Genomic DNA, 24,732 nt, shown 5'->3' with positions numbered 1-24,732 from the left:
AGACGAGCGTCTGTTCGGCCATGATTTCCGCTCATCAGGTTTTACCTCTGACGCGAACAAAGGAGAGCGCCCGGACGGAGCCCACGCTGTTTTCCGCGATGCACACGTACGTCCCAGCATCGCTCATCGTCACGTTGTCGATTATGATGGTGTTCCTGCCTGCTTCATCTACCGCGACACCTACAAAACGTGATTAATCCTAAATCAGTAACACGTTTGGTAGTAAAGCAGAGCACGATTCAGAGTAAATGCTACCTGGGTAAGGTATGTTGTTGACGGTCCAGGAGATGACAGGCGGAGGTGTTCCCTGAGCTTGGCAGGACAAGGCAAGATCCTGCCCTTTATTCAATGTTACATCACCAGGCAGCTCTTTAAAAGCAGGCCGCATGTTGACGGAAAGGTGAACATCCTGTTTCGTGGATCCTGCTGCATTGGTGGCGACGCATGTGAACATTCCAGCATCTCCCGGCTATGTCAGAAAAAGAAAAGCGAATTCATTCGTGGACCCAGACTGGGCCGAGGTCGAAGCCGTTAACGTTCTCACGCTCACCTCTGCCCTCTCGATAATCAGCTCTCCGGATCGCAGGGCGGTGAATTTGCCCGGCAGGTTGAGCAAAACTTGGCCATCCTTTTCCCATGACACTTTGGGATCTGGTGAACCCTGAGCAGCGCAAGGTAACAAGGCCTGAAAGCCTTGAATGACTGACATCTCTGTTTGCCCAGGAAGAATCATAGGAGGGACTGAAAAACAGCGACAACAGACTGTAAGGGTCCGAAATCTGAAGCCAGACAAAAGCGACAATCATATCATCTCCTATCATCAGACTTACATGCACTTTACCCTTTCAAAACCCGAATGGCAGCGTATTTTCAGATTGTGAACATTATTTCACTTCTTACATCTCATCTCATGAACTATTTGAATTCCACCTTTCTTCCTTTCACTTCAGCTGTCGTTGGAGGTTCTATGTAGGGATAGATCACCGATATTTGTCAAAAATATTTCGTGTTTCCGCACAGACATGTACTGCTAACAAAGAGGAGCTTGGAAAATTAAACATGGAAATGTGACACGCATGACGGTGATGAGTTGACCTGCTCGATGGACATTTCTGGAGGTAACAACGACACAACTTTAAATCGGTGATTAAAGTGTTCACGAAAGAGAAGGTGCTACGGACGAGTCATGGGCGTCGTAAAGTTGAAACATCCAGTATGTCGTAACTCGACTGTTTGTTGAATAAATATGAACTCTTTGACCGCCAAAAACGTTTAATAACGATCAGTAAAATCACGACGTATATTGCCATAAACGTTAAATAACGTCAACATTTTTTTTTTAAATTTTCTCAGTGCAACGTCTGCCTGGTCAATGGGCTGTGGAATCTAAAACACTCTAAACTACGGCCAGCAGATGGACGCATTGTATCTTTTTTTCATCAATGATCAAAGCCTTTGTCATATCAAAGTTTTTCTTTGATAACGTCTGGCAGTGAAAGAATTAAAAGAAAATGTTTCCTTTGATGCTAATATTTTCTCTTTCACTGCAAATGAATATCGGCTTGAAATGTCGGTTATCGGTCTCCTTGACAATTGATATCGGTATCGTCCTTGGAAAACACATATTGGCCTATAGTTCTATGCCTTTTTAATGAACAAACAAAACGTATTGTATTTTCACAAGATCAAACCAACTAAAAGCCTTGACTCACTTTGAATGAGCAGTCTGATATCATGACTGGTTCTGCCAGCAAGATTCTTGGCGGTGCACGTGTACGTCCCCGCATCACTGCGCTGGGTGAAAGTGATCACCAGCGTACCATTTGCATATATATGATTATGAGCACCGTCAACTAAAGGCCTCCTGTCTTTGTGCCAAGTAACCTCCGGTTGGGGTTGACCATCTGCCGCACACTCCAGACTGACTGGTTGGCCCAGCACGGCAGTGTAGTCCACACGGGGCACACTCAGCACGGGTGGGACTGAGGACACACGTCATACATTTGAATACAAGTGATAAGCAAGCCTCTTTGATTTCATGAGAGCAAAACTATACCTTGCAGGACAAGTTTGCTTCTTCCCACAGCGACGCCAGCTTCATTTTTTGCTAGGCATTGGTACGTCCCCGCATCCCCGAGAGTGACGCGGGCAAACTTGAGGGCGCCGTTTGAGAGCACAGCCAGCCTGTGACCTGGAAAATGAGTTTGAGAACAAATATGTGCCTTCTTCGTCTTCATGATGCGCTGTTTGTTTACCAGCCGCGATGGGAACGCCCTCTCGTTGCCAGGTAATGGACGGTCGAGGAAATCCTTGAGCCTCACAAGGTAAGATGGTCCCGTGATGCAACACCACTTGTACTTCCTCTGCCATTGGCCGGATTTCTGGGGACTCTATTGGATGTTGAAACGTGTTTATGTGAGATATATTTTGTCATCAAATCGAGTCATATGGTAGAGGCTTGATGCTAGCAAATGGGTACCCACCTTGCACCGTAAGTGAGATGTGTTTGTGAGCCACTCCAGCTGCATTACGAGCGGAGCAAGTGTACCTGCCGGCATGGCTTGGCAACACTGAAATGATCTCCAACACCCCTGCATAGAGTACAGCAGGCGTACCGTATTTTCCGGACTATAAGTCGCACTTTTTTTCATAGTTTGGCCAGAGGGACGACTTATACTCCAGAGAGACTTATATGTGATTTTTTATTTTTTTGTACACATAATTATATTTGTTGTAATAATAACGAACATAATTTCAGGCTTGTTATTTTCACACTGACAACCACAAGAGGGCACTGTAGTAATCTTACCAGTAGGAAGGACGCGATAACTTCCTGCTCTCGATCCCAGCTGGGCTCCGCCTTTTGTCCAGGAGACGGTCGGCCGAGGTTTGCCTTCAACATGACAAGGCAACTCCACAGGAGACATTTTCACAGCTGTGACTGTTGTGACGTCGTCTTCAATAGATGGCGGCACTTACAAGAGCAAAGAATGGAACCGCGATTGTTGAATGTAGGCATTTTAAACTGTTGTGTGCTTGTAGCGCTTAAAATTCATACCTTGGAGGTTGACCTCGATAACCCTGCGCTCCTCTCCGACATCATTCACAGCTGTACACTCAAAGTAACCTTCATCCTCATTGGATGGAGAGGAAATTACCAGCGACCCGGAAGACAATAACCTTCAAAAATAAGCAATTATGTCTTTGACTAATTTTAGGATTGTGGCATCACTGAGCAATACCAAAGCACGTGAGTATTTACCTGTATGCACTAGACTGATGGCCACCACCAAGAGGTGAGCCATTCCTTTTCCAAGACACTTTAGGAGGAGGAATGCCTGTTGTCTCACAGCTCAGAACAGCTCTGACGCCTGTTGTTACTGTAATGTTGAACGGGCCTGGACTGATTGAAGGAGCAACTGACAGGAAGCGCAACAGATTCCAACACGTCAATCACAGCCACCAGATTCAGAGTTTGCCGTCTTGCTTTATTTACCAAACACTCTGAGATCGATTCCGCGGTGGTCTGAGCCCGCCTGGTTCGATACCGTGCAGTGGTAGCGGCCAGCGTCACTCAGCTGAACCCCGTGCACACGTAAGGAGCCTTCTGCTAGCACGCTGTGCCTGAAGTATTTCAAATGCTGAATGAATACTCGTCATAAAATACATCCAACTGGATTTTATTGTTATCCATAAGATCAAGCAGGTGATACATATTGCAGTCTGATTGTATTTTTGTTAGGTACAGAACTATCGTTAAATCTTATCTCCTAAAACATCATTTGGATTATGTACAGTATGCGGTTCATGAAATTCACCTGAGCTTTTTGTGGGGAAAAACTCAACACATTCACATTCACACATTAAAAATGGATCCACGTTAAGATGAAATAAAAACCTACTTGTTGTTATCATGGGTAATGGGGAAGCCATCTTTTCTCCACATAATTGTAGGAGACGTGCCATCCTCGACTTCGCAAGGTAAAACTGCATCCTGGCCAATATGAGCTGTCACCACCGCGCTGCTCTCCTTGATCACTGGTGGCACTGAGAAGCAAAAGTATGATCAGGGTCAAATGTGTCGTCGAATGTGTTGTTGTTGTTGTTTTTTTAACCATGAGTCGTTTACAGAGAATCTCCACAATGAAGAAGAGGCTGGTGCTTCCTGCCATGTTGGTAACCACACAACTGTACTGGCCACTGTCGTCAGGTCGGACGTCCTGTATTTCAAGGTACTGACCTCCTGCCAGCCGCTGAATGCGGCCACCCGGCTACAATGGATAGACAGACAGACAGACAGACAGACAGACAGACAGGAATGAAGACAAATGATGCGAGTTCGAGATGTTCCTTTTACTTCAGTAGCTGTTTGTGAATGTATTCACATGTTGCACCTCCATCTCCACCTCATCCTTGAACCACTCGATATCAGGAGGGGGGTCGCTGTCTGCAAGGCACTCCAGGGTCAAGTGTCCGTTAACCGGCACTGGCAATGTCCTCACCTCTTCAGAGCCAAGAAGGGTCGGCGGGACTGAAGTGTGAACGTTTGTATAATCACTTGCTAATTCAAATAATCTGAAAACATGTTGTGGCATGACAGCATATCTTGCGTTGCAAATCGAGGTTTCAAAGTAAAGCTTGTTCAACAATGTACAAGATTATCTTGTATTACCTTGTACTCGAACCCAATGGTTTCTTCCGTCCTCTCCAGCTGGGCTGCTGGCTAAGCAGGTGTACAGACCTGCGTCATCAACCTTGAAGGAAATGCAATTGTTTGGCAGGTTGAGGTGTGACGGTTTATTAAAAAAAAAAAAAAAAAAAATGGGTAATGAGAATTGGACAGTGAACTAAAAGTTCAATATATTCTCATGTGTGACACTTTCTGACAATTAAATTAACCTGCGGTTATTTTACTTTCTAATACTTTTTAAAAATTATCTTAGAAAATGTATTTACTCTAAATATTTTTAAAGTTTGCAGTCTAATGTTAATGTTTGCCTCGTTTTCATCATGTTTTGATGTTCAGTATTTTGCACAAGGTTCACAGTCGCGTTCATTTGATCAGCCATTTTTTAAATTTAGTCTCATTTTTAGTCCAGTTTCAATCATGCTATTTAGTTTTTAGCATTTAGTCAACCTCATCCCGTTTTTCATCAACTTTTAGTCGACTCTCAGTGGAGCATTTTAGTCTTTATTTTAAAACACAATATTATTCATCCAGTTTTAGTCAATAAAAAGCGTCAACCATTTAGTCTAAATTTAGTTAGGACAATCATTTTACCCTTTTAAATTGAAAATTTCCCATGAATTCAAATGTCTGTCGGTTTTAATCCACGAGATTTTCCTTCTACCTGAATGTTGCTAATACTGAGAATGTGTCCGTCCTCCTGAACGATGTTGTTCCCTCCCAGCGGACGGCCATCTTTGAGCCAGCTAATGGTGGGCGTCGGTACTCCGTCTGCAGAGCACTCCAACTCCAGCGGGTTGTTTACCGCAATTGTCAGCTCTTCCGGGGCACCGGACCTCGATATCTTTGGAGGCTCTGGATCAGAATTAAAGGTGATTTATCAAAATGTGTTCGTACTGGAACCAACTTTTTTTTTTTTTTAAGTACGAAGTTGATTCATCCATCCATCCATTTTCTTGACCGCTTATTCCTCACAAGGGTCGCGGGGCCTGCTGGCGCCTATCTCAGCTGGCTCTGGGCAGTAGGCGGGGGACACCCTGGACTGGTTGCCAACCAATCGCAGGGCACACAGAGACGAACGACCATCCACACTCACATGCACACCTAGGGACAATTCGGAGCGCCCAATTAACCTGCCATGCATGTCTTTTGGAATGTGGGAGGAGACCGGAGTACCCGGAGAAGACCCACGCGGGCACGGGGAGAACATGCAAACTCCACCCAGGAAGGTCCGAGCCTGGACTCGAACCGGAGACCTCAGAACTGGGAAGCGGACGTGCTAACCACTCGACTACCGTGCCGCCCGAAGTTGATTCAGATTTTTGATTTTTTTTTGGGATTACCAAGAATGGTGAGATTAAAACTCTTTGTGCTACTTCCAGCCTGGTTGCTGGCTACGCAGCTGTAGAGGCCGGCCTCCGAAGGTGCCACATCAGGCAGCTGCAGTCGCGTCTCCTGTCCATCCAGCAACAGGTTCCGGTGAAGGGACAGCGGCTGGCCGTCCTTCAACCAAGTCAACGTTGGCGGAGGAATCCCACGGGCCTCACAGGTGAGCGTTACTAACGAGCCTTGCACAACTGTCACTGGTTCCACTGGTTCCACATGATCCACACCAGGGGGCACTGTAGAGAATAGAACTGTGATGCACCTGAAAATCCAAAATGCTACAAACTGAATAATAGCAATAATAATAACTCAGGCACATGTGTCATTTTTACAGTTTTGTAAGTTGATGGAGTTGGATGAGTTGGTGTTACGCTTTAAACATAACGTGAGTGTAATATTGTTACCTTGGACCTGGACGTCATAACTAAGCTCAGCAAGACCAGCTCGACTGCGAGCAATGCACGTGTAAACTCCAGCGTCGGACAATTGCACAGGAGAAATCCTAAACGAGACAAAATGGACAGTCAGCGTCATTTCCGCCCATTTTTTGACATACAAATGTTTGCTACGGACAGACCTCAGTACTGAGTCACCAGAAAGGAGGCGCGTATGCGGTGATAAAAGTAGTGGCTGCCCATTCTTGAGCCAGCTGATCTGAGGCGGTGGAGTTCCATCGGCGCGACACTCGAGAGTCAAAGCGCTGTCCTGTACGGCCTGCACTACTTTAGGTTCGGTGGTTTCGCCCACGATGGATGGTTGCACTGCAAAAACAACAACAACAACAACAACAAAACTTTCAACAACAAGTGATTTGATCAAAACGTACGACAGCTGAATGTTAAAACTGACCAAGGACGAAGAGAGTGTAGATTTTGCTCTCCTGTCCAGCAGGGCTGACAGCCACGCAGGTATATGTGCCAGAATCTTCAGGACTAAGCCTTAGTAAAGTTAATGTGCTGCCATCAGGAGTCACGCTGGTAAAGAAGTAGAAAATTGTTTACATGCTGTGAACGCCAGAATAACATTCTCATCATCATCATCATCATCATCATCGCCGCCCCACGTCAAACACGTGATTGTCTGTTGTCATACAAGCTACTGAACATCTGCAAAGCATCTGCTATTAATGTTCTCCATAATTGCACCATAAACAAATCCATCTGTCATCTCTTCTGCTTATAACCTTCAGTGCTAATGATTAGAAGTTGATTCCGCAAACCTCTTAGGGGAATGACAAAGATGAAGTTGTGGCTATTGTAAAACAAATGGAGCTACTTGGGAAAGACAAATAATAGATGATGACTTTGACCTCACATACGATGCATTATTGCTCTATGAGGAAATGTGGAGTGTAAATATTGAAACTTACTCAATGTGATGAGTATCTGACCCTTGCAAAGTGACGCCATCTTTAAGCCAGCTGAGGTGAGGTACGGGCGTTCCTGCTGCTTTGCACTCCAGGGTTACCTCTTCGCCCGTGGGCGCGCTAACTTCAGATGGGTGATCAGAATCCAGAATAGTCGGCGACACTGCACAGGAAAAAGGTCAATGCAATTGTGGTTTTTCATGGATGAAACATTTGAACGCTCCTCTTATGCTGTCGGTCAATATGACCCACTTTAAAGTTAGAGAACAAATGGCAGCTTCTCGCTATCAAACTTGGTACCAACAGATAAAAATACATAAATAAAATAATAATAATAATAATAATAATAATAATAATAATAATAATAATGAAAAAGGTTCATTTTGACATATTTGAACATTGAGCATTGGCCTTTTTTTTTTTGCTATGAAACTTCATATCAACAGGTTAACTGGTTAAATTTGACATATGTGCATTGAAAATGGTTAATAATAAGCTATAAACGTATAAAATAATATAAATATTATGTTGTATGCTTGTGTTTGCCATGGATGTCAAGATACATGATAGCTGTTTGTAGTTTTTTATGCTTGAGGGGGCACGTGCACTTTCGTTGTATATTTTATGCAATGACAATAAAATATCTATCTATCTATCTTTTAGGAATGAAAATGTATAAATAGTAGTATGAAACATCTCATGTAAAATTAAAATGGTTCACTTTGACATATTTTCAATGAAATGTTAAATCTTTATTGGGATGTTTTCGGAACATTAAAAATAGCCCGGCTCAAACTGACCCATTTTTAAGTTGAAGATACAAATGAGTATTCTCATCAATTAAAATGGTTCACTTTGACATACTTTCAATAAAAATGGTGACAAATGTTTATCGGGAAGTGTTTATAATATTAAACATTGCCCGGGTCAAAATGACCCATTTTAAAGTTTGTGAACTACAGATTTTTCGCAACTTTTCATTCACAGACATGAAAAATGATTCATTTTGACATTTGCATTGAAAAGTTTTAATCGTGTGCTATAATTCATAATCAGGGCACTTTGGGAACATTAAAAATAGTTTAGGTCAAACGGACCCATTTCAAAGTTAAAGAACTACAAATAGTGTTTCATGATGAAAATTGTTAGAAATTGTTCATTTCAAATATTTGCAATGAAAGCGATTAATAATGTTTAGTGGGATGCATTTTTTATTTATTTTTTATTTTTATCATTAACACCTGACCCAGGAACAATACTGCTGTTCCTGAGAAACCAACCAAACAGGGGAGTTAACTAAAAATCGCTATTTCTTGTTCCAGTTGACTTTACCCTGCACTGTGAGAATGTAATCCTTTCGTTCTTGTCCTTGACTGTTTTTGGCCACACAAGTGTAAGTTCCTGCATGAGACAGCGTAAGAGGCCCCAACTCGAGGCGGTTCCCTCGAATAGACCACTGCCACTGCAGGCTGCTCTCTGGAAACAAAACAAGTCATCGCGTTACATCGGATGCTACTGTGGTGTTTACACGTCTTTGTCACAATCGTACCAATGGGCGTTCCATCTTTGAGCCATGTGATGCTCGGCACGGGGACCCCAGAGGCCTCACACCGAAGTGACACATGAGAGCCCAGGGTGACGTTTAGGGCCTCCACGAGAGGCTCATCGAGGACAGGTGGAACTGTCGAAATATCATCAACTCATTCACTCCCAAAGACGGATTTATAGGTTTTTTAGGTTTTTGTTTGCTCGAGTTTTTGGATGAAGGCTTTGATGCAGTTTCTGACCTGAAGTGGGAGCTTAAAGCGATGGTAGTTATTACAAAGCAAAGCACACTTTTTTTCTTTTTTTTTTTGTAATAACTACTATCGCTTTAAGCGACCACTTCAGGTCAGAAACTGCATCAAAGCCTTCATCCAAAAACTCGAGCAAACAAAAACCTAAAAAACGTATAAATACGTTTTGGGAGTGAATGAGTTAAACACTGTTCACCACTATTGTTGTCGGTCACACAAGAGATGTTCTCACCATAAACTTCCAGTTTGAATGTTCTGTCTACCTGGCCAGCCACATTGGATACTTTGCAAGTATAAGTTCCACCATCTGCCATCTGGGAACAAAACCATTTCCAAAGTACGCAGTGATGGAGGCATGACTTTGGAGTTTGCTAAATTGTGTTTGCGAGCTCAACGTGGTCCTGACCTGAACTCCCGTGATCTCCAGTTGGTGGCGATCCGTCTTCAGCCCGTTCCCCGTAACGAGCTGGAGTCCGTTTTTATACCACGTGACCTCCGGCTCAGGGACACCGCGGGCCTCGCATCGCAAGGTGACAGAAGAGCCGAGCTGCGGGGTCGCCACATCCGACTCGGCTTCGGGACGAGGCTTGAGGGCGGGCGGGACTGTTGGTTTGCATTTGGAACGAGGACATGAGCTCATTCGTGATTCACTCGTAAGCTACGCGTTCTCTGTCACAGCTGCGCTAAACAGACTTTTGTTGTTTTTGCTCAGACAATAATTTGGAGATGTGATCATCTGTGTATAAAGCTGACGTGTGGAGATGGCTGACCATAAACACTGAGGAGGAGACTCTTCTGATCCTGGCCAGCTGAGTTGGAGGCCGTGCACACATATTGGCCTTCATCCTCCACTCGTGCCCGGGGCAACTGCAGCATCTGCCCACCTAAGTAAGAGGAGTCGACGTATTCAATCCACTTCATTGTTTGGAGACAAATATTTGTGTTGTACGGACTGCCTGCCACTACTCATCCATCAAGTATGAAAGTAAACAACAAAATGAACGTTGTCATTTTGAAAAGCTGCACTTTGTCCTGTTAAGGAGCCGGTGTTGTTGGGGTGGAGTGGATCGAAAAATCAAAAGGTATAAAATCATAATAATATCCAATTGAGACATCATTATGGATTGATTGTTGTTTCCTAGATCGAACCTGGCAATATGTGGACACCAGAACTAAAGTGGAGGATCTGCCCGTCTTTGGTCCAAGTGATTTCTGGCGGCGGGTACGCTTGGACATCACACAGCAATGGCACCATGTGACCCTCGCTCACGCTCAGCTCCTCCTCTTTTGGGCCTAATATTCTTGGGGGTACTATTAAAAAAAAGAAAAAAAGTTCGTACATACTGTTTTACTGTACGTATGTAAAGTGGCCCTGATGTGCAAAACACTACAACAAATACAACAGCAAATGAAAAAAAACACAAAAACAAATAATCAAACACATCAGCAAATAAAAAAAACACAAAACAAAAAAAAACAGACAAATAAAAAAATGAGACATACAAAAAAAACACACAAAAAGCCCTAAAAAAAAATCATTAACAGCAAATTGAAAAACAAAAAAAACTAATCACAACAGCAAATTAAAACAAAAACAAAAAAAAACTAATCGCAAATGCAAATTAAAAACAAAAGTAAACTAATCACGGTGGCAACTTAAACAGCAAAAAAATCACAACAGCGAAACGTTATTAGTAGTTTGTATTTTAATTTGCTTTTGTGTTTTTTTTTCCATTCTTTTGTTTTTTGATTTACTGTTGTGATTTTTTTTGTTTAATGTTTTTTATTATTATTTTATTTTGCTGTTGTGCTTAATTATTTGTTTTTGTGTTTAGTTTTTGTTTCTTCATTTGCTGTTCTGTTTAGTTTTGTTTTTTTGATTTGCTTGATTTGATTTGATTTTCTTCAGTTATTTGTTTTTGTCATTTTTTTTCCCCAATCGCTTTATGTTTTATTTTGGTGTTTTTGGATAGCTTTTTGTTTTTTTCCATTTCCGTTGATGTTTAGCTTTTTGTTCTTGTGTCATTTGATTTGCTGCTGTTTGGTTATTTGTTGTTGTGTTTTGCACTTGAGGGCCACCATTGATATGAGTCAAAAATATCCAGCAATGATCAATACTCAGTGAGAGTAAATCCAACGAAACAAGAAAAAAAAAAAAAAAAAAAAAGTCATTTTCTAACCTTGAACAGTGAGACTGAAGAGCTTCTCAACCGAGCCAACCTTATTTTCTGCTATGCACAAATATCCGGCCATGTCTGAAACCTGCGCACTGAGGAGCTACATAAAATGAATGAGGAAGTTATTCCAAAACACAGCACGTCATATTTTATTGGCTCAATGGGACAACACGACTTTACCTGCAGTTGTGCCCCGTCCTCACTGATGAGACGTTGCGAGTCCGAGTGAAGTGGTCGTCCGTCTCTCAGCCACGAGATGGCTGGCGTCGGATGTCCAGTCACATCACAATGGAGGACCACAGTACTGTTGACCACTGCTCCCACTTCCTCCAGAAACTCCTCGGACGCTCCCACGATCACAGGCGACACTGACGAGTCCAAACGTTGGAATTGATCGTTTTGCTCATGTGATAATTATCATCGCAACAAAAATTGGGCAAACGTTCACTTGCCCAAGACCTCCAGTTCAAAATGCATTTGGTCCTCTCCGGCCTCATTGACAGCCTCACAGGTGTACCGTCCCGCATCTTCTTTCTGCACTCCAGCAATCTGTAACACCTGTCCACCTGAGTGGACATAAATAACCGCGACAAGGTGTTGGGGGTCTTCTGTCGTCAAAAAGTGATCTCAAACGATGACCTCCAATCTAACCTGGCAATAAAATTGCTCCGTCAGCACCGGTGAGCTTCCGTCCATCTTTGTACCAATGGAGTTTCGGTGGCGGTATGGCGTTACTTTCACACGACAGGCTGATGGGATGGCCCAGGACTATTTCCCGCTTCTCGACCAAGTCCTCACTCTCCTCGTCCTCCCGGTCCTCCGCACCCCAGGATGCTTCTCTGTTGGTCACGCGGTGGAAGACCGGAGGAACTAAAAGGTGATGCCAAGTTTCTGCTAGTTTCGAGCCTTGTTCAACTGGCGCGCGTTCATTTCGAGACGGCGTCGCACACCTTGTATGGCAACGTGGAAGTCTCTCTTGTCTTCTCCTGCCGAGTTGGTGACCACGCATGTGTACTGACCTTCGTGGGACAGCATTGCGTTCTCGAGGTGCAGGAAGGCGCCGCTCTCCTGGATGCCAACATGGCTGCTTCCCGTCAACAGCTTCAGGGTAAAAAAAACAACAACAACAAAAACGGACTTAGATTCCAGGACATGCATACATAGAGAGCGTCTGGCTTAACAGTACACAGGAAATTCTGTAGAGTAAATTTGACTATTTAGAGTGGGACCAGACTCAGTTTTAGAGTAATATTTACTCGGGGTGTGCCAAAAAATCGATTCATAAAAGGATCGAGATTCTAATTTATTAATCGAATCGATATTTACTATCCAAAAATCGATTTTATTTAAATTAGAAATGAAGAAGAAGGGGGAAAGGCAGTTGTAGCCCACATGCTGTTTTTGTGGAAAAATGCACTTACAATACAAAATTAATAAATGTTTAAACAAAAGAAAAACAAAAAAAAAAAGAGACACTTTAATGTCTCTATTTGTCATTTTGTCTTGCAAAGCAGACTGGAGTCGATCATGACAATGTTGTGCATATCTGTAAATGGAAGCAGAAATCATTTGTCAATCAAATCATTTTGAATCGAAAATCGTTTGAATCAAGAAGCGAAAATCGATTCTGAATCGAATCATAGACCCAAAAATCGTAATCGAATCGAATCGTGAGACAGTCAAAGATTCCCAGCGCTCATATTTACACTAAAGAATTGGGGGAAAAAAATAAAAATAAATAAAATTGACTCAAGGCTGGAGGAATGAACTCACGACCTTCAGCCACGCGACGCATTTCATGCTTTCTGCTAGTATATCGCTCTTGTCAGCTGCAGATGATTCCATGATTGCAAAAAACAATGTCTTTGGCCTCATCATGGAATTGCTGCGTCTCACTCACCTGCCCATCTTTGAACCAGGCGACCTTGGGCTCAGGGAAACCTTTCGCAAGGCAGGAGAGCGTTAAACTGCCATTGATTCGTACTTTCTCTTCCCGGCTGCTTAAAGATGTCGAGTCCCCTTCAATTTGTGGGGGTACTTCGGAGAACGGAAAAGCAGAATGAGATGGATTGTCCAACATTTTGGCCTCCTAAACGTGTGGAAATTGATCCTACCCAGAACGCTGAGGGAATAGTGCTTGACAGCAGTGCCGGCTGGATTGGAAGCGCGGCAGGTATAGAGGCCATTGCTGTCCCCTTGCGCTGAGCCCACCCTTAACGCTCGCCCGCCTTGGGTGTACGTCAGCTGGGGGCTCGACACGATCGCTTGGTTGTCTTTCAACCAGGTGATACTCGGCACGGGCGCACCTTCGACGTCACAGCGAAGGACTGTGGGGAATCCCAGCACCACTGACACGTTGGAAGTCTCACTGGGACTCTTGATTGTTGGAGGAGCTGCAGAAAGGAAGCAAATGTGCAATATGCAATATTACATTTGAAGTAATGGCACAGTCAATTTCCTGTCCTGCCAACATGATTCTGAATGCACCTGCTGCCATTATACGCTAATCTACTACCTTTTTTTTTTTTCTTAACTCATTTGCTCCCAATAACGCGTAAATACGTTTTTTTTTTATGTTCCAAGTGTCCCAAAGACGTATTTATACTTTTTTTAATGCTAGAGCATACAGAAGGCTTTGATGCAGCCTCTCAACTGCAAAGAACGGTTGCAGAAATGGTAGTTATTACACAAACGGCCAGCAGGTGGCAGCAGAGCAAAGGAGATCAACCAGGGCCATGTAGGAAAAAAAAAGCTCAATTACTTAGAATTTTGAATCGATTTGTGAAAACTGATGAAACTTAGCTCTCTTCTAATGCTAATTGCTGCAAAACGGAAACAGATAGAAACATACTTTTTTTTCCTGATGAAAGAAGAGAATTTAATTTAATTCTTTTGATTGGTTCCATGCTTTTATAGCAATAGAACACAATATTGTGTGGGCCTTGCAAAATCAATCACAATCCAGTAAAACAGCCGGGAGCGAACGGGATTGCGAAATGTAAAAATGGCGGCGAGTGAATGAGTTGAAAGGAGAGGAAGGAAAGCGGTTGAAGGAAACCTTGCACTGTTAGTCTGAACTGGCGCATCTGCGTCCCTGCATTGTTGCTGGCCAAACACTGGTAAAGTCCTTGATCTCTCAAACGGACTGATTTCACTTTCAGCACCTGGCCGTCTTCCAGAAACTCCACATGTGGATCTCCATCACGGGAAAGCACCCTGAGAACAGGAAAGGCCGATATCCTTGGCATCGTTTTTTTTTTTATTGAACGTCTGAAATGAGTGCGATTCGTGCGTACTCTCCATCGCGACTCCATTCGACTGCGGGTGCTGGACGCCCGCTGACGCGGCACTGAAACTCCGCCTCCTGGCCTAGGATGGCTGTTATGTCTTGTAGTTTGGATGTTCCCGAGATCACTGGCGGAGCTGCAACAGAAAGTTCAAACCCATCAACAAGGTGCAACACTGAATGCACGTCAAGGACAAGTATGGAGTCGTTTTTTTGTGTGTGTTTTTTTTCTCCTTTTTACTATTTTACTACTTTTTACTAAGAACTGCTACATTAGTAAGAGAAATAAGGATTATTTGCCTTACATATGTTATGAATGTAGTTTTGGAGTCATTGAATAGTTATGGTCTTGTATTATATTATGATGATAATGTATTTGTTAGTCATTTTTATTTTACAGTTGCCACATCCATGATGATGCTAATGTTTGATGACGATGTGGTAGCCACTCTTAGTTTGTGTAGTCTTATGCAAATGTCCCTTATGATGATAACGTTGTCAGTTATATTCAAACTTACCAACAACATCCACAGGCAGAGCGATATTTGAATATTTGAAATCCAATAAAGCACCTGTATCAATTTGTGATTTTGGAAAACACATGTATTTAACGCAGTGCTTTTTTTTTTTAAGGTGATTCTATTATGGAGAGCGGCAAAATATTTGACTTATATCGCAATACCTCACTAAAAATGTTATTACACAATGTAAAATTTGCTGCAGTCAGGTTAGCATATCTGCACAATGACAGCAGTGATCAGTCATGTTTTCCCACACAAAAGCCTGACAATGCCACTGGCAAATGATTTGGTCCGTGATGGAACTTGGCAAATATTGCATCGTGATCTTACCTTGCACCACAATATGAAATTCCCTCCGTGCTTCTCCAGCTGAGTTTTGAGCGGCGCAAGCAAACATTCCTGCGTGTTGCGGTTGAACCCTGTAGATTCTGAGAAGACGGTTCCCGTTTTGCAGATACAACCCAGGACCGTCAACCTGGACAGATGCAAATCCACCACAATGTATCCCCACCGTCATCTTGTAGTTATAACAAAGACCACATGATGGCATTGCAGAGTCACTTATGGCTTGAGAATGTTGAGATGCGCTTCAATGGGATTCGAGTGTCACAAACGTACAGGATGACCATCTTTAGTCCAGCTAATCGTAGGTGAGGGAATAGCAAAGGCATCGCAGCCGAGAGTGAGAGGCTGCTTTAAGGTCACGGTGAGGTTGTGTGGCTGGCCATCGTCTTGGATTTCAGGGGGAACTGAAAGAAAACAGAACACAAGAAGATTTGTCGTGGGCTTTGTACTTCCCTGTAATGGTGGAGTGACGAAGTCTTACCATTCACTTTCAATCTGGTCTTCCGATCCACAGAGCCCGCCTCATTTGTCGCCACACACTTGAAGGCGCCGCCGTGACTGGCCAATGTCCTGCGAATCACGAGAGCTCCGTCGCTCGTCACGGAAAACTCGGATTGGCCAGGATGGATCTCCAGGCCGTTCTTGAACCAGCGCACCTTCGGATGTGGAGAGCCTGCAAGACAAAGATGCACGGATGCACATACGCTGAAATCAAATCAAATCCAAATCCAAAACAAAAACCAAAACAAAAACTATATATGTTAGAGAGCAGTGCAGGCATGACCAAATGGGTTGAGTTTTCTTTCCATGAGAAATTAAAATTTCAAGGGCATCATGACAGAAAAAACAACAACATGAAGAATTGAGGTTAGTGTTATCGAGATTTATTACCTAACACGGAGGGGGCGTGTTAAGCAGGCCGGGTAATTTAAAAGCACAATGTGCAGACTCCGGAGCCTCAAACAGATGTTTTCTGCAGATTAGTGGGCACAAAAGAGCTCAAAGTGTTAAATGAGAGACATGCGGAATGAGGGAAAGGTGTGAGGAGGACGGTCTTGCCCCAAACGCTGCTGAGAGCACATCACAGTATTGACTGACCCCAATATTATTTACGGAGGTGCTATGAATGGAGAGAGCACCTTTTCTCAACCCATAGAAATAATTTCCACATGCAAAAAAACAAACAAACAAAAACAAAGAACTGTGATGTTATCATCTGGTGTCTTTTTGGACATATGTTTTATCTCATTGCTGGAAGGAAATGCAAACAGATGTTCTGTTTTACATATTCAACTTCATTTAATTAACTCTTGAATTTATTTGCAGTGGCCGACACAGAATGATTGATAATCCACCGTGTGCTTCTGAAATGATGACATCTTTTCAATGCAACGCTCTTGTCAGTGAATTAATAACACCCGTCGGGCAGAAATTGGGTTCAAAGCCACTTGGAGGGAACGGACAATGACTATACAGTATGAAATCATATTTATTTAAGGATTTATTCATTTTAGATACCATTTACAAAGTGTGAGCTGCCAAACTGGGGGAGCTCGCAAGCTCGCCTTATGCTCGCACCTTGGAAGTAAATATGTCACTATCTCCAACTTCCTCCTGCAGTCCAAAACTATGAATATCAAACATTCATATGCCCAAAAAGACCAGAAGAAATATATATCAATATTTAGCCTAATCTGTACATATTTGGCATTGGAATAATCTAAAAACTGAAGGTGAAACTTTACGAATCGCCACGTCTGGTTCTACCATACGCAATCTGAATCCGCACATTCTGAAGACATGAGAAAATAGCGACACAAACAGCTTCGATTCCTCAAACGTCAACGTATGCTGGATGTTGGCTCACATTAATGGTCGTTATGCTCCAGACGTGCTCCGATGTCACAAAAGTATGCGAATGAACTGAAACATTTTAATTAAATACCCGTCCGTCTTCTTTCATTGATCACCATTCTTAAATAATAAAACTATTTAATGAGTACAAGCATGCTGCAACAAATGTAGCCCTGCAGTTCTAATAACCTAATTTTTTCTTCTTTTTTTTAATTTTTGCTACCTTCAGCCGGGCAGGGGATGACAACCTCGCTGTTGGCTATTTTCTCCATGACTGCATCTCCTGGTTCTGCAAAAGACGGGGCCTCTGTGGGAACACAAACTGAGTCAAAAGACTGACAAATGGTTTACAAAAGCCACAGTTGCTGTCACGACAGACCCGAGTTTCAAGTCACGCGTTTGATATTCTGCTCCAGAAAACAAACTTCGTATGAACTAAGCAAGTATTCATTGGAACAAACATAAATCCAAATATGTTTTGCAAAGATATTGGGTTCCTGCTGGAATGACTTACAGCCTTTTACTCTTTTGATGGCCCAATAAGACGTGATTTGGGGATTATTTTGAGGTTGGAAAATGCAGCATGAGAAATGTATAACTTCATTACACTTTTCAAATATATACTATGAGTCGTTGGAGGCGGAAAAAAAACAATTCTCCCTCTGTGCGTGTATAAATGTATAAACATTCTAGTAGTAGACAATGAATCAATCATTTCAGACTTTTCTGCTCATTTTTAATTGGAGCTGTAAAATGCTGGTGTGGAGTTGGAGGAATTCACCAAGAACTTCCAGCTTGATCTCCAAAGTCTCGTGTCCAGCGCTGTTGCGAGCCACGCACTGGTAAGTTCCTTTGTCAGCCAGGCTGAGCCGCTGGATCCGAAGGGGCGACGCGTCCTTGATCCCCACAGGAAGACCGTCGTGAAACCAATTGACCTCTGGGCTCGGCTCCCCCTGGACCACACACGGTAGCGTGACTGTTTGCCCAACCAGGGCTTTCAGTAGGGGGGGGGCAGGCTGAATCCTGGGCTTGGCTGAAAGTAACAAACAAAACAAGAACATTAACAAATGCTTTATGATATCTACGGAGAGAAGTGATGTTTTGTCACTTGTGACTTGATACTATAAAGAAGGCCCACAAAGTTACCTTGGATGTGTAAATTGTAGCTTAAGGACACATTTCCAGCTGGGTTCTCTGCAGTGCAAGTGTATAGTTTACTATCAATGAGGCGCACATCAGTTATCTTCAGGGAGCCTGAAGGTAAAACGGTGAACCTGGGGAAGGGCAAAGACATAACACAAAAACATAACATTTAATCAGTCCGTGAAGATCTATTCTCTATTAGTGGAAAAGAAATGTGCCTGTTTGGAAGGAAAACAAAACAAAAAACAAATCATTATATTCGCTTGTTTTTGTAGAACCTTTGTAAGAATACAATGACATTTTCCGATTTAAAATCAATATTCCTCAAATTACATTGCTTCTTTCAATAACATTTGTTACCCTACAATGTAGTGGTTTTATGCATTATAGGTTGCTATAGGTGCTACTGTAGAGACACAAAGTGGAAACAAAATGGAACCTTCCATACAAATATTTTGTGACGTGATGATGAAACAAAAAAAACATGAGTTTGAGTAATGACTGTGTGCCACCCTAAGTGACGACTGAAAGGTCTAAAAAAAAGAAATCACTCAGTGGAATGCAGACTTCCTCCAGGCTCGACTGATCTCCCCTGCGACTTGTTACTACCATTGTCCGAGGTAATTACGGTGTAAAAGGGTAGCCAGAGTTGAAGTTGATGAAGTCACCTCTGGGAAAGGTCACAGCGATGCCAACATCAATGGAATCCTACAGCGTGTTAAGTATGTCACTACGGCGTCACGGGTGATTTGATTGAAAGAAAGGCCCGACTGCGGTGCGAGTGATGCGTGCACAACACTGCCACGTCTACTTGAGAAAAGCTAACGCAAATGTAGCCGTTAGTTGGCCTGTCGGAGGCAAACAAAAAGTATGCTCTGGAGCTAAAAACATGGCCAGCTGTTGAACATTTCCAGGGAGCGAAATGCTGCTTTGTGTTCATCTGAGCAGCATCAAAGCGGAGTTGTATAAATGCAAAATACACACAAATGTAAATAGACCTCTCCCAGTTATGGTCGATAAGTGCTTTTGCTAGGCAACCGAACGATAACAATAACATGTTGACTTCAGCGGAAATAAGCTTGAAGCAAAAAATGGCTTGTTGCTCATCACAGTTTACCTACAATTGTGTGAAGTAAAACAGTGACATCTGAGGCGCCAAACCGCGGTGCCGTGTGCAAAATGTTGCTCTGCAGGGTTGCACAAACTAAACGAGACAGGACAGGACAGGACAGGACAGGACAGGACAGGACAGGACATCCACCCATTAGTATCCACGTTGACTATGTTTACATGCAGTCAAATATTCAGGTTAATGTCAAAATTCTGGTTTCTGAAACATTCGGGCTCACTCGTTTACATGTGGAGGTGAACAGAGTAACACGTGTATATATCCTGATTTAAGTCACGGCCCCCACGAGATGTCACTACACAAATATATGTCATTTCCGCTTTTGACTCTGGGAAAATGTACTTCTAAGAGTAGTTGTACCACATAATAGTACATTTTACTTTTACTTGAGTAGATGTGTGAAGAAGAAACGCTACTCTTACTATATCGGCGACTATATCGGCCATATCGGCTGTACTTGAGTGGTGACCCGCAGCCCCATTCATACATTAGATTTGCCGTATTTTCACGTAAGCGCTCGGCTTGACTGACTGCGTGGGAGCATTTTCCACAGACACATTGCTTACATAACAGAAAAAGCGGCCCTGGTTGACAAGAACCGGAAAGAGTCAACGGAAAGATGACATGTTGGTGCTTTTGCTTTAAGAAACTGCCACCTATCGTCGTTAGAGAGGGAGACATCGCCGAGCGAGTTACGCAGCAATTTGTCAATGGATTGTGCACGGTTGGGCTAACGTGTCTGCTTGCACTGTTGTTTGAGCGCAAAAAGTGTTTGTTTTTTTTTTGAAGTTGTCTGTCTTATAAATCAGACTTCATGTTCAAGCAGTTACTCAAGTACTAAAGTGCTCTTTTCAGTGAATACATGTGATTTTTGTTTTGTTTTTTTAATGACTACTTTTTACTTGACTCAAATCATTTTGATGTAACGCTTTTTTTGGCTACTCTACCCACCTCTGCTTAAAATAAAGCTGATATCAGCACCGATACTGTTATCTGGTATCTGTACTCGCCCATCCCTAATATATACACTGTGTCATTTGCGCCATATAGAAACAGAAAATTACATGAAAATGTCGTGGAGAATCTGATGTATTCAAGTTGGGCTTGTTTAGCCAATAGCAATGTAAGATGGCCACCAAACATGCACATAATTCCTGTACTGAAGATTCCTTGCGAAGGGAACATGCGTAGAAAACAAACCAAAGTTCGTTTGAAATAATGTGCTCCAATTCCGTTTGGGGTTCGAAAAGGGCTAATCCAGGGATTTTATTCTGTTTTTATTTTTTAAGACAAATAAGGCATAATTGGGTTTATGCGCATGTTTACATGGGCTTTCAAATATTCCGGTTTTGCAAGAGTTATCGACTGCATGTAAACGTCATCATTGATGTACACTGTCTGATGCAAAGATCACCTGCGAAGTCTCAAAACGCCAGACTACAAATAAGCTGCCGTGTCTTCACCATGCAGCTTGGCTGGATGCAAATCTGCCCACTTCCTAATTGACATGATGCAACAATCAGCAGCGTGCTCGTCTCTTCTGTACTTGAACAGCTCAGCTCGCACGTGTCTGCAGTGGCTCCATTTGCAGAGCATGGGCCCGCGTGGGGGCCGTTCACGGAGACATGTTATACTCATCAGGCAGGACGAGCAAAGAGTCAGCATGTTGTTTTATTGCAAACGCACCCCAGGGATTCCCAGCGTCAGGCAGACGGGGCTTGTATCTCTTCTCTGTCAGTTTGTTTTCTTCCCCTCTTCCTGGCACCCCCACACCACCACCCACATTTCCTCTCAGCTCCCTCGTCATCCTCCTCTCGGCCCGTTCAGTCGAAGGGGGTCTGCCTTCTATCTTGTCCGTGTACGGAGTCGGCCTGCCTGTCTGCAGCCGACGTGATGTTGCAAGCCATGCGGGAGCACAACTTCCACCTCAGATTAGCTAGCAAGTCAAGGCGACTACACACAGTAAATGAATGGCAGGCATAGATTAGGCCAGAGGTGTCCAACTTTTGAATTTGAGGGCCACATCCAGAAAATCAGAAGGACGCAAGGGCCACATAATGTTATGAAGAGAAATTGTGTTTAGTCCTAAAATTGTACAAATACATTATTTGTGCTTTTGCATATTTAGAAAAATGCTACAGTATATAAACCAATTTATTTATAGTTTAGGAATTTTTTATTTTAGTTTTGAGTTTTGTTTTTAATAGATTTCAGGGTGGTTCTGTTAGTTCTTATTAGTTTTAGTTCTTTAATAAATGCTTGGTTTTAGTTTAGTTTGTTTGGTTCAGTATTAGTTGTATTTTATTATCATATTATTTTTAAATGTGTATTACTCGTGCGCAATATTTGAAAAACGCCATACTTTCATTATTCTGGTTTATATCAAAATAAATCTACTAAAAATGACATTAAAAAATCATCCCCAAAGGCTCATGCATTCAATTAATTACCAAAGACTAAAACGAAGGACATTTTTTTGCTATAATTATAGTTAGTTTTAGTTAGTTTTGTAAACATAAAATGTAGTTTCAGTTAGATTACCTTTTTTAAAAAGCATTTTCGTCTTTATTTTATTTTGTTAATAAAATGGCTTTTTGAATTTTTGTTTTATTTTTTCTATTTAATTTTTAGCATATGTCGCGGGCCACTGAATAATGGACGGCGGGCCACAAATGGCCCCCGGGCCGTAGTTTGCAGACCTCTGGATTGGACGTGTCGCATGGTGAGCACGTTTGTCTTTCACTCCACATGACATGGCTGCCACGGTGATGTAAAAACCTTCCACTTACCCTGCTGTGACAGGGGGGACGGGGTGGCCATTTCTGCGCCACGTGACAAGCGGTGACGGAGTCCCTCGGGCCTCGCAAGGAAGAACGACCTCCGTTCCCACCTCGGCAGCCATTTTGATGATGCCGTCGTGGTCACTCCCACCCACTATCCTCGGCATCGCTGGGGAAAAATGCAAGCAGCCGTGAGAAAGTGCGAGCTCTCGTTCGGGTGACTGCGCTCGGATTTATTGGCCTCACTGTTAACACTGAGCTGGATTTCTCGACTAGCGTAACCCACAGGACTGGTGGCGGTACAGACGTAGATTCCTGCATCGTCAGTGGCGGGGTGAGGGATGCGGAGGTTTCCGTTGGGGTCAGCCTGAAGCGAGGAGCTGTCCCGAGGCAGAGGTTGCCTTCCCTGAACAAACAGCAAGTATGACATTTGTGAGGGTCCCATCTAACCTGCTTCAGTATTAACATACATACATCGAATTCAGGCTCCTGAATTCATACTTGCTTTGAACACTAAACAGCTTTTCCAGATTCCCCCTTATCGCTCAAGAGGACGACTGCAATCATGAATTGGATTGTGTCGCAGGCGGGCTGATAAGGCTGTTTGTAAAGAAGCAAGTCAAAAAAAAAAAAATCGGGCTCAAAGCCTTGATGAGACATTTGTAAGTATAACTCAGCCTTTAGATTTTACAGACTTGAAAGCTGTACAAAATGATAACAGTGCAAAAAGACACGTTGCAGTCATGGGCGCAATGAGAACCATAAAAGTCGAATGTACGAATACAGCATAAACAAATGTGTCTTGATTGGGATTTTACGCAAGAGTTGTGAGTGCTGTTAACTTAACTGCATTGTAACAAAGAGATACTGAATCAGTTTCCACTTATCGAAAATTCTAATCTGGCTCTCTTCACCTTGAATTCAGAAAATGTGTTGTATCTCCATGCGGCTTATTTTGTGCTCGAGAGCGAGTCATGTTGGACAAGAAATGCTCAACCTGGCATTGCAAATGATGCAGTGAAGATGGCTGACTCCCATCACTCAACTCAAGTCAACTCAACTCTGTATTCATTGAGCACGCTAAAAGAACCATCGCTGTTTTCCTAAGATGGAACCCAGTGGCAGCAGATACAATGAAAAGAGCAGAGGCCCCGGAATTGAACCCTGTGGAACACCATATCTTCCCTTATAGATGGGAATCAGCTAATGATGGTTCAAGCGTGTCTTGACCTCCACAGAAACCCCGATACTGACTCAGCGAAGCCCTGGGGTTCAATTGAACCCAGGTTAAGGTCATTCATGTTTTTAATTGATTAATTGATTCACAGCATGTTGATACAAGTGGCTCGCATGTCTCATCACAACTCGGAGACTCAAAAAGATCCAAGCCGAGTTTCAAACCTTCTAAAACTTTGACTGTGAGGCTACATGCCCCACAATGCTGTCAGCAATTAAACAAACGATAATTTGCGTCAAATGTATTTAAAGAATGTCATATGAACAAGAAAGACGAAACCGAAGGCAGGCACTAAAACGCTATTTGATATGTTGGGAATATGTGATGCATTTGTTCCATCATTTTTCTATACGGCTTTTCCTGTTCAAGGTCAGTGGCTGGATCGACTCGAGCAGACGTAAGGCAAAAGGCAGACAGCTCGATGATCCCCAGTGCGTGAATAGTGCATTGAATGGCAAATAGCAACTTCAAGGTTCGTGCTGCGCAACATGGTCATGCAATGAACAAAATATTGTCAATGTTCTCACAGTGCAAGATTGCGGAACTCTCTGAACTGGATTGCAAAACACTTCACTGACAAATAGTGCAAGTGACTCCTTGAGAAAATGTAGCTTACATTTCTGTCATGTTTAATTGAGCACTTTGTTTCAATGTAAGTCGCAAGTCAGCAGTCAGTCAGCCAAGGAATAAATGTAGCCAGATTAATAATAAAAACGTTCTACCTTGGACCAGACCACAACTGGCTTGGGAACGCCGCTCATCTCACATGACAACGTGATGGCTACACCCTCGTTGGCTATGTAGCGGTAGGGCCCGGCGTTGATCTCTGGGGGCACTGTGGGGGAAAAAAAAAAAAAAAAAAAAAAGTAGGCCACAAAGCACAGCTGACGATTTTGCTTGGCCCGCACAAATCTCACTGGCCTAAGAAGACCAACTGTGTTGCTACTTCAGGCATTTATTCATTACCAGCTGATGAACTATAATCTGGCGCGTCTGTCATTATCTTCTCATGAACAAAATGAACC

The 24,732-nt window shown here is 42.9% G+C and overlaps 1 protein-coding gene and 1 long non-coding RNA gene across 2 annotated transcripts in view; one reads left to right on the top strand and one right to left on the bottom strand.

The window, feature by feature from the left end:
• hmcn2 (hemicentin 2) overlaps positions 1-24,732 on the bottom strand; it is a 49,329-nt gene that overhangs the window by 8,762 nt on the left and 15,835 nt on the right. Inside the window, exons 20-64 of the mRNA XM_077521432.1 lie at positions 24,430-24,542; positions 22,717-22,876; positions 22,480-22,639; positions 18,565-18,692; positions 18,200-18,451; positions 17,642-17,725; positions 16,046-16,237; positions 15,838-15,968; positions 15,550-15,694; positions 14,709-14,835; positions 14,471-14,628; positions 13,527-13,805; positions 13,313-13,449; positions 12,363-12,513; positions 12,064-12,282; positions 11,865-11,978; positions 11,593-11,780; positions 11,416-11,512; positions 10,385-10,546; positions 10,006-10,119; positions 9,642-9,838; positions 9,468-9,549; positions 8,989-9,120; positions 8,772-8,915; positions 7,443-7,602; positions 6,923-7,047; positions 6,651-6,834; positions 6,478-6,575; positions 6,031-6,309; positions 5,352-5,542; positions 4,673-4,754; positions 4,395-4,531; positions 4,130-4,271; positions 3,903-4,047; positions 3,497-3,624; positions 3,263-3,419; positions 3,059-3,180; positions 2,810-2,974; positions 2,484-2,591; positions 2,256-2,390; positions 2,057-2,191; positions 1,713-1,982; positions 551-741; positions 256-469; positions 46-180 (exon numbers count right to left, since the gene is read on the bottom strand). Coding sequence (XP_077377558.1) covers positions 46-180; positions 256-469; positions 551-741; positions 1,713-1,982; positions 2,057-2,191; positions 2,256-2,390; positions 2,484-2,591; positions 2,810-2,974; positions 3,059-3,180; positions 3,263-3,419; positions 3,497-3,624; positions 3,903-4,047; positions 4,130-4,271; positions 4,395-4,531; positions 4,673-4,754; positions 5,352-5,542; positions 6,031-6,309; positions 6,478-6,575; positions 6,651-6,834; positions 6,923-7,047; positions 7,443-7,602; positions 8,772-8,915; positions 8,989-9,120; positions 9,468-9,549; positions 9,642-9,838; positions 10,006-10,119; positions 10,385-10,546; positions 11,416-11,512; positions 11,593-11,780; positions 11,865-11,978; positions 12,064-12,282; positions 12,363-12,513; positions 13,313-13,449; positions 13,527-13,805; positions 14,471-14,628; positions 14,709-14,835; positions 15,550-15,694; positions 15,838-15,968; positions 16,046-16,237; positions 17,642-17,725; positions 18,200-18,451; positions 18,565-18,692; positions 22,480-22,639; positions 22,717-22,876; positions 24,430-24,542 — 6,969 coding nt within the window. The remainder of the gene's footprint in view (positions 1-45; positions 181-255; positions 470-550; positions 742-1,712; positions 1,983-2,056; positions 2,192-2,255; positions 2,391-2,483; positions 2,592-2,809; positions 2,975-3,058; positions 3,181-3,262; positions 3,420-3,496; positions 3,625-3,902; positions 4,048-4,129; positions 4,272-4,394; positions 4,532-4,672; positions 4,755-5,351; positions 5,543-6,030; positions 6,310-6,477; positions 6,576-6,650; positions 6,835-6,922; positions 7,048-7,442; positions 7,603-8,771; positions 8,916-8,988; positions 9,121-9,467; positions 9,550-9,641; positions 9,839-10,005; positions 10,120-10,384; positions 10,547-11,415; positions 11,513-11,592; positions 11,781-11,864; positions 11,979-12,063; positions 12,283-12,362; positions 12,514-13,312; positions 13,450-13,526; positions 13,806-14,470; positions 14,629-14,708; positions 14,836-15,549; positions 15,695-15,837; positions 15,969-16,045; positions 16,238-17,641; positions 17,726-18,199; positions 18,452-18,564; positions 18,693-22,479; positions 22,640-22,716; positions 22,877-24,429; positions 24,543-24,732) is intronic.
• LOC144018837 (uncharacterized) lies at positions 4,552-10,617 on the top strand. The gene is made up of 5 exons (XR_013283535.1): positions 4,552-5,559; positions 6,070-6,236; positions 9,948-10,123; positions 10,276-10,317; positions 10,378-10,617. It is a non-coding gene; the product is annotated as an uncharacterized LOC144018837 (long non-coding RNA).

The sequence above is a fragment of the Festucalex cinctus genome, chromosome 5 (assembly GCF_051991245.1).
Source record: "Festucalex cinctus isolate MCC-2025b chromosome 5, RoL_Fcin_1.0, whole genome shotgun sequence".
Taxonomy (NCBI): Eukaryota; Metazoa; Chordata; class Actinopteri; order Syngnathiformes; family Syngnathidae; genus Festucalex; species Festucalex cinctus.
Note: the sequence above shows the minus strand (reverse complement) of the source record. Positions and strands in the feature narration are given on the sequence as shown.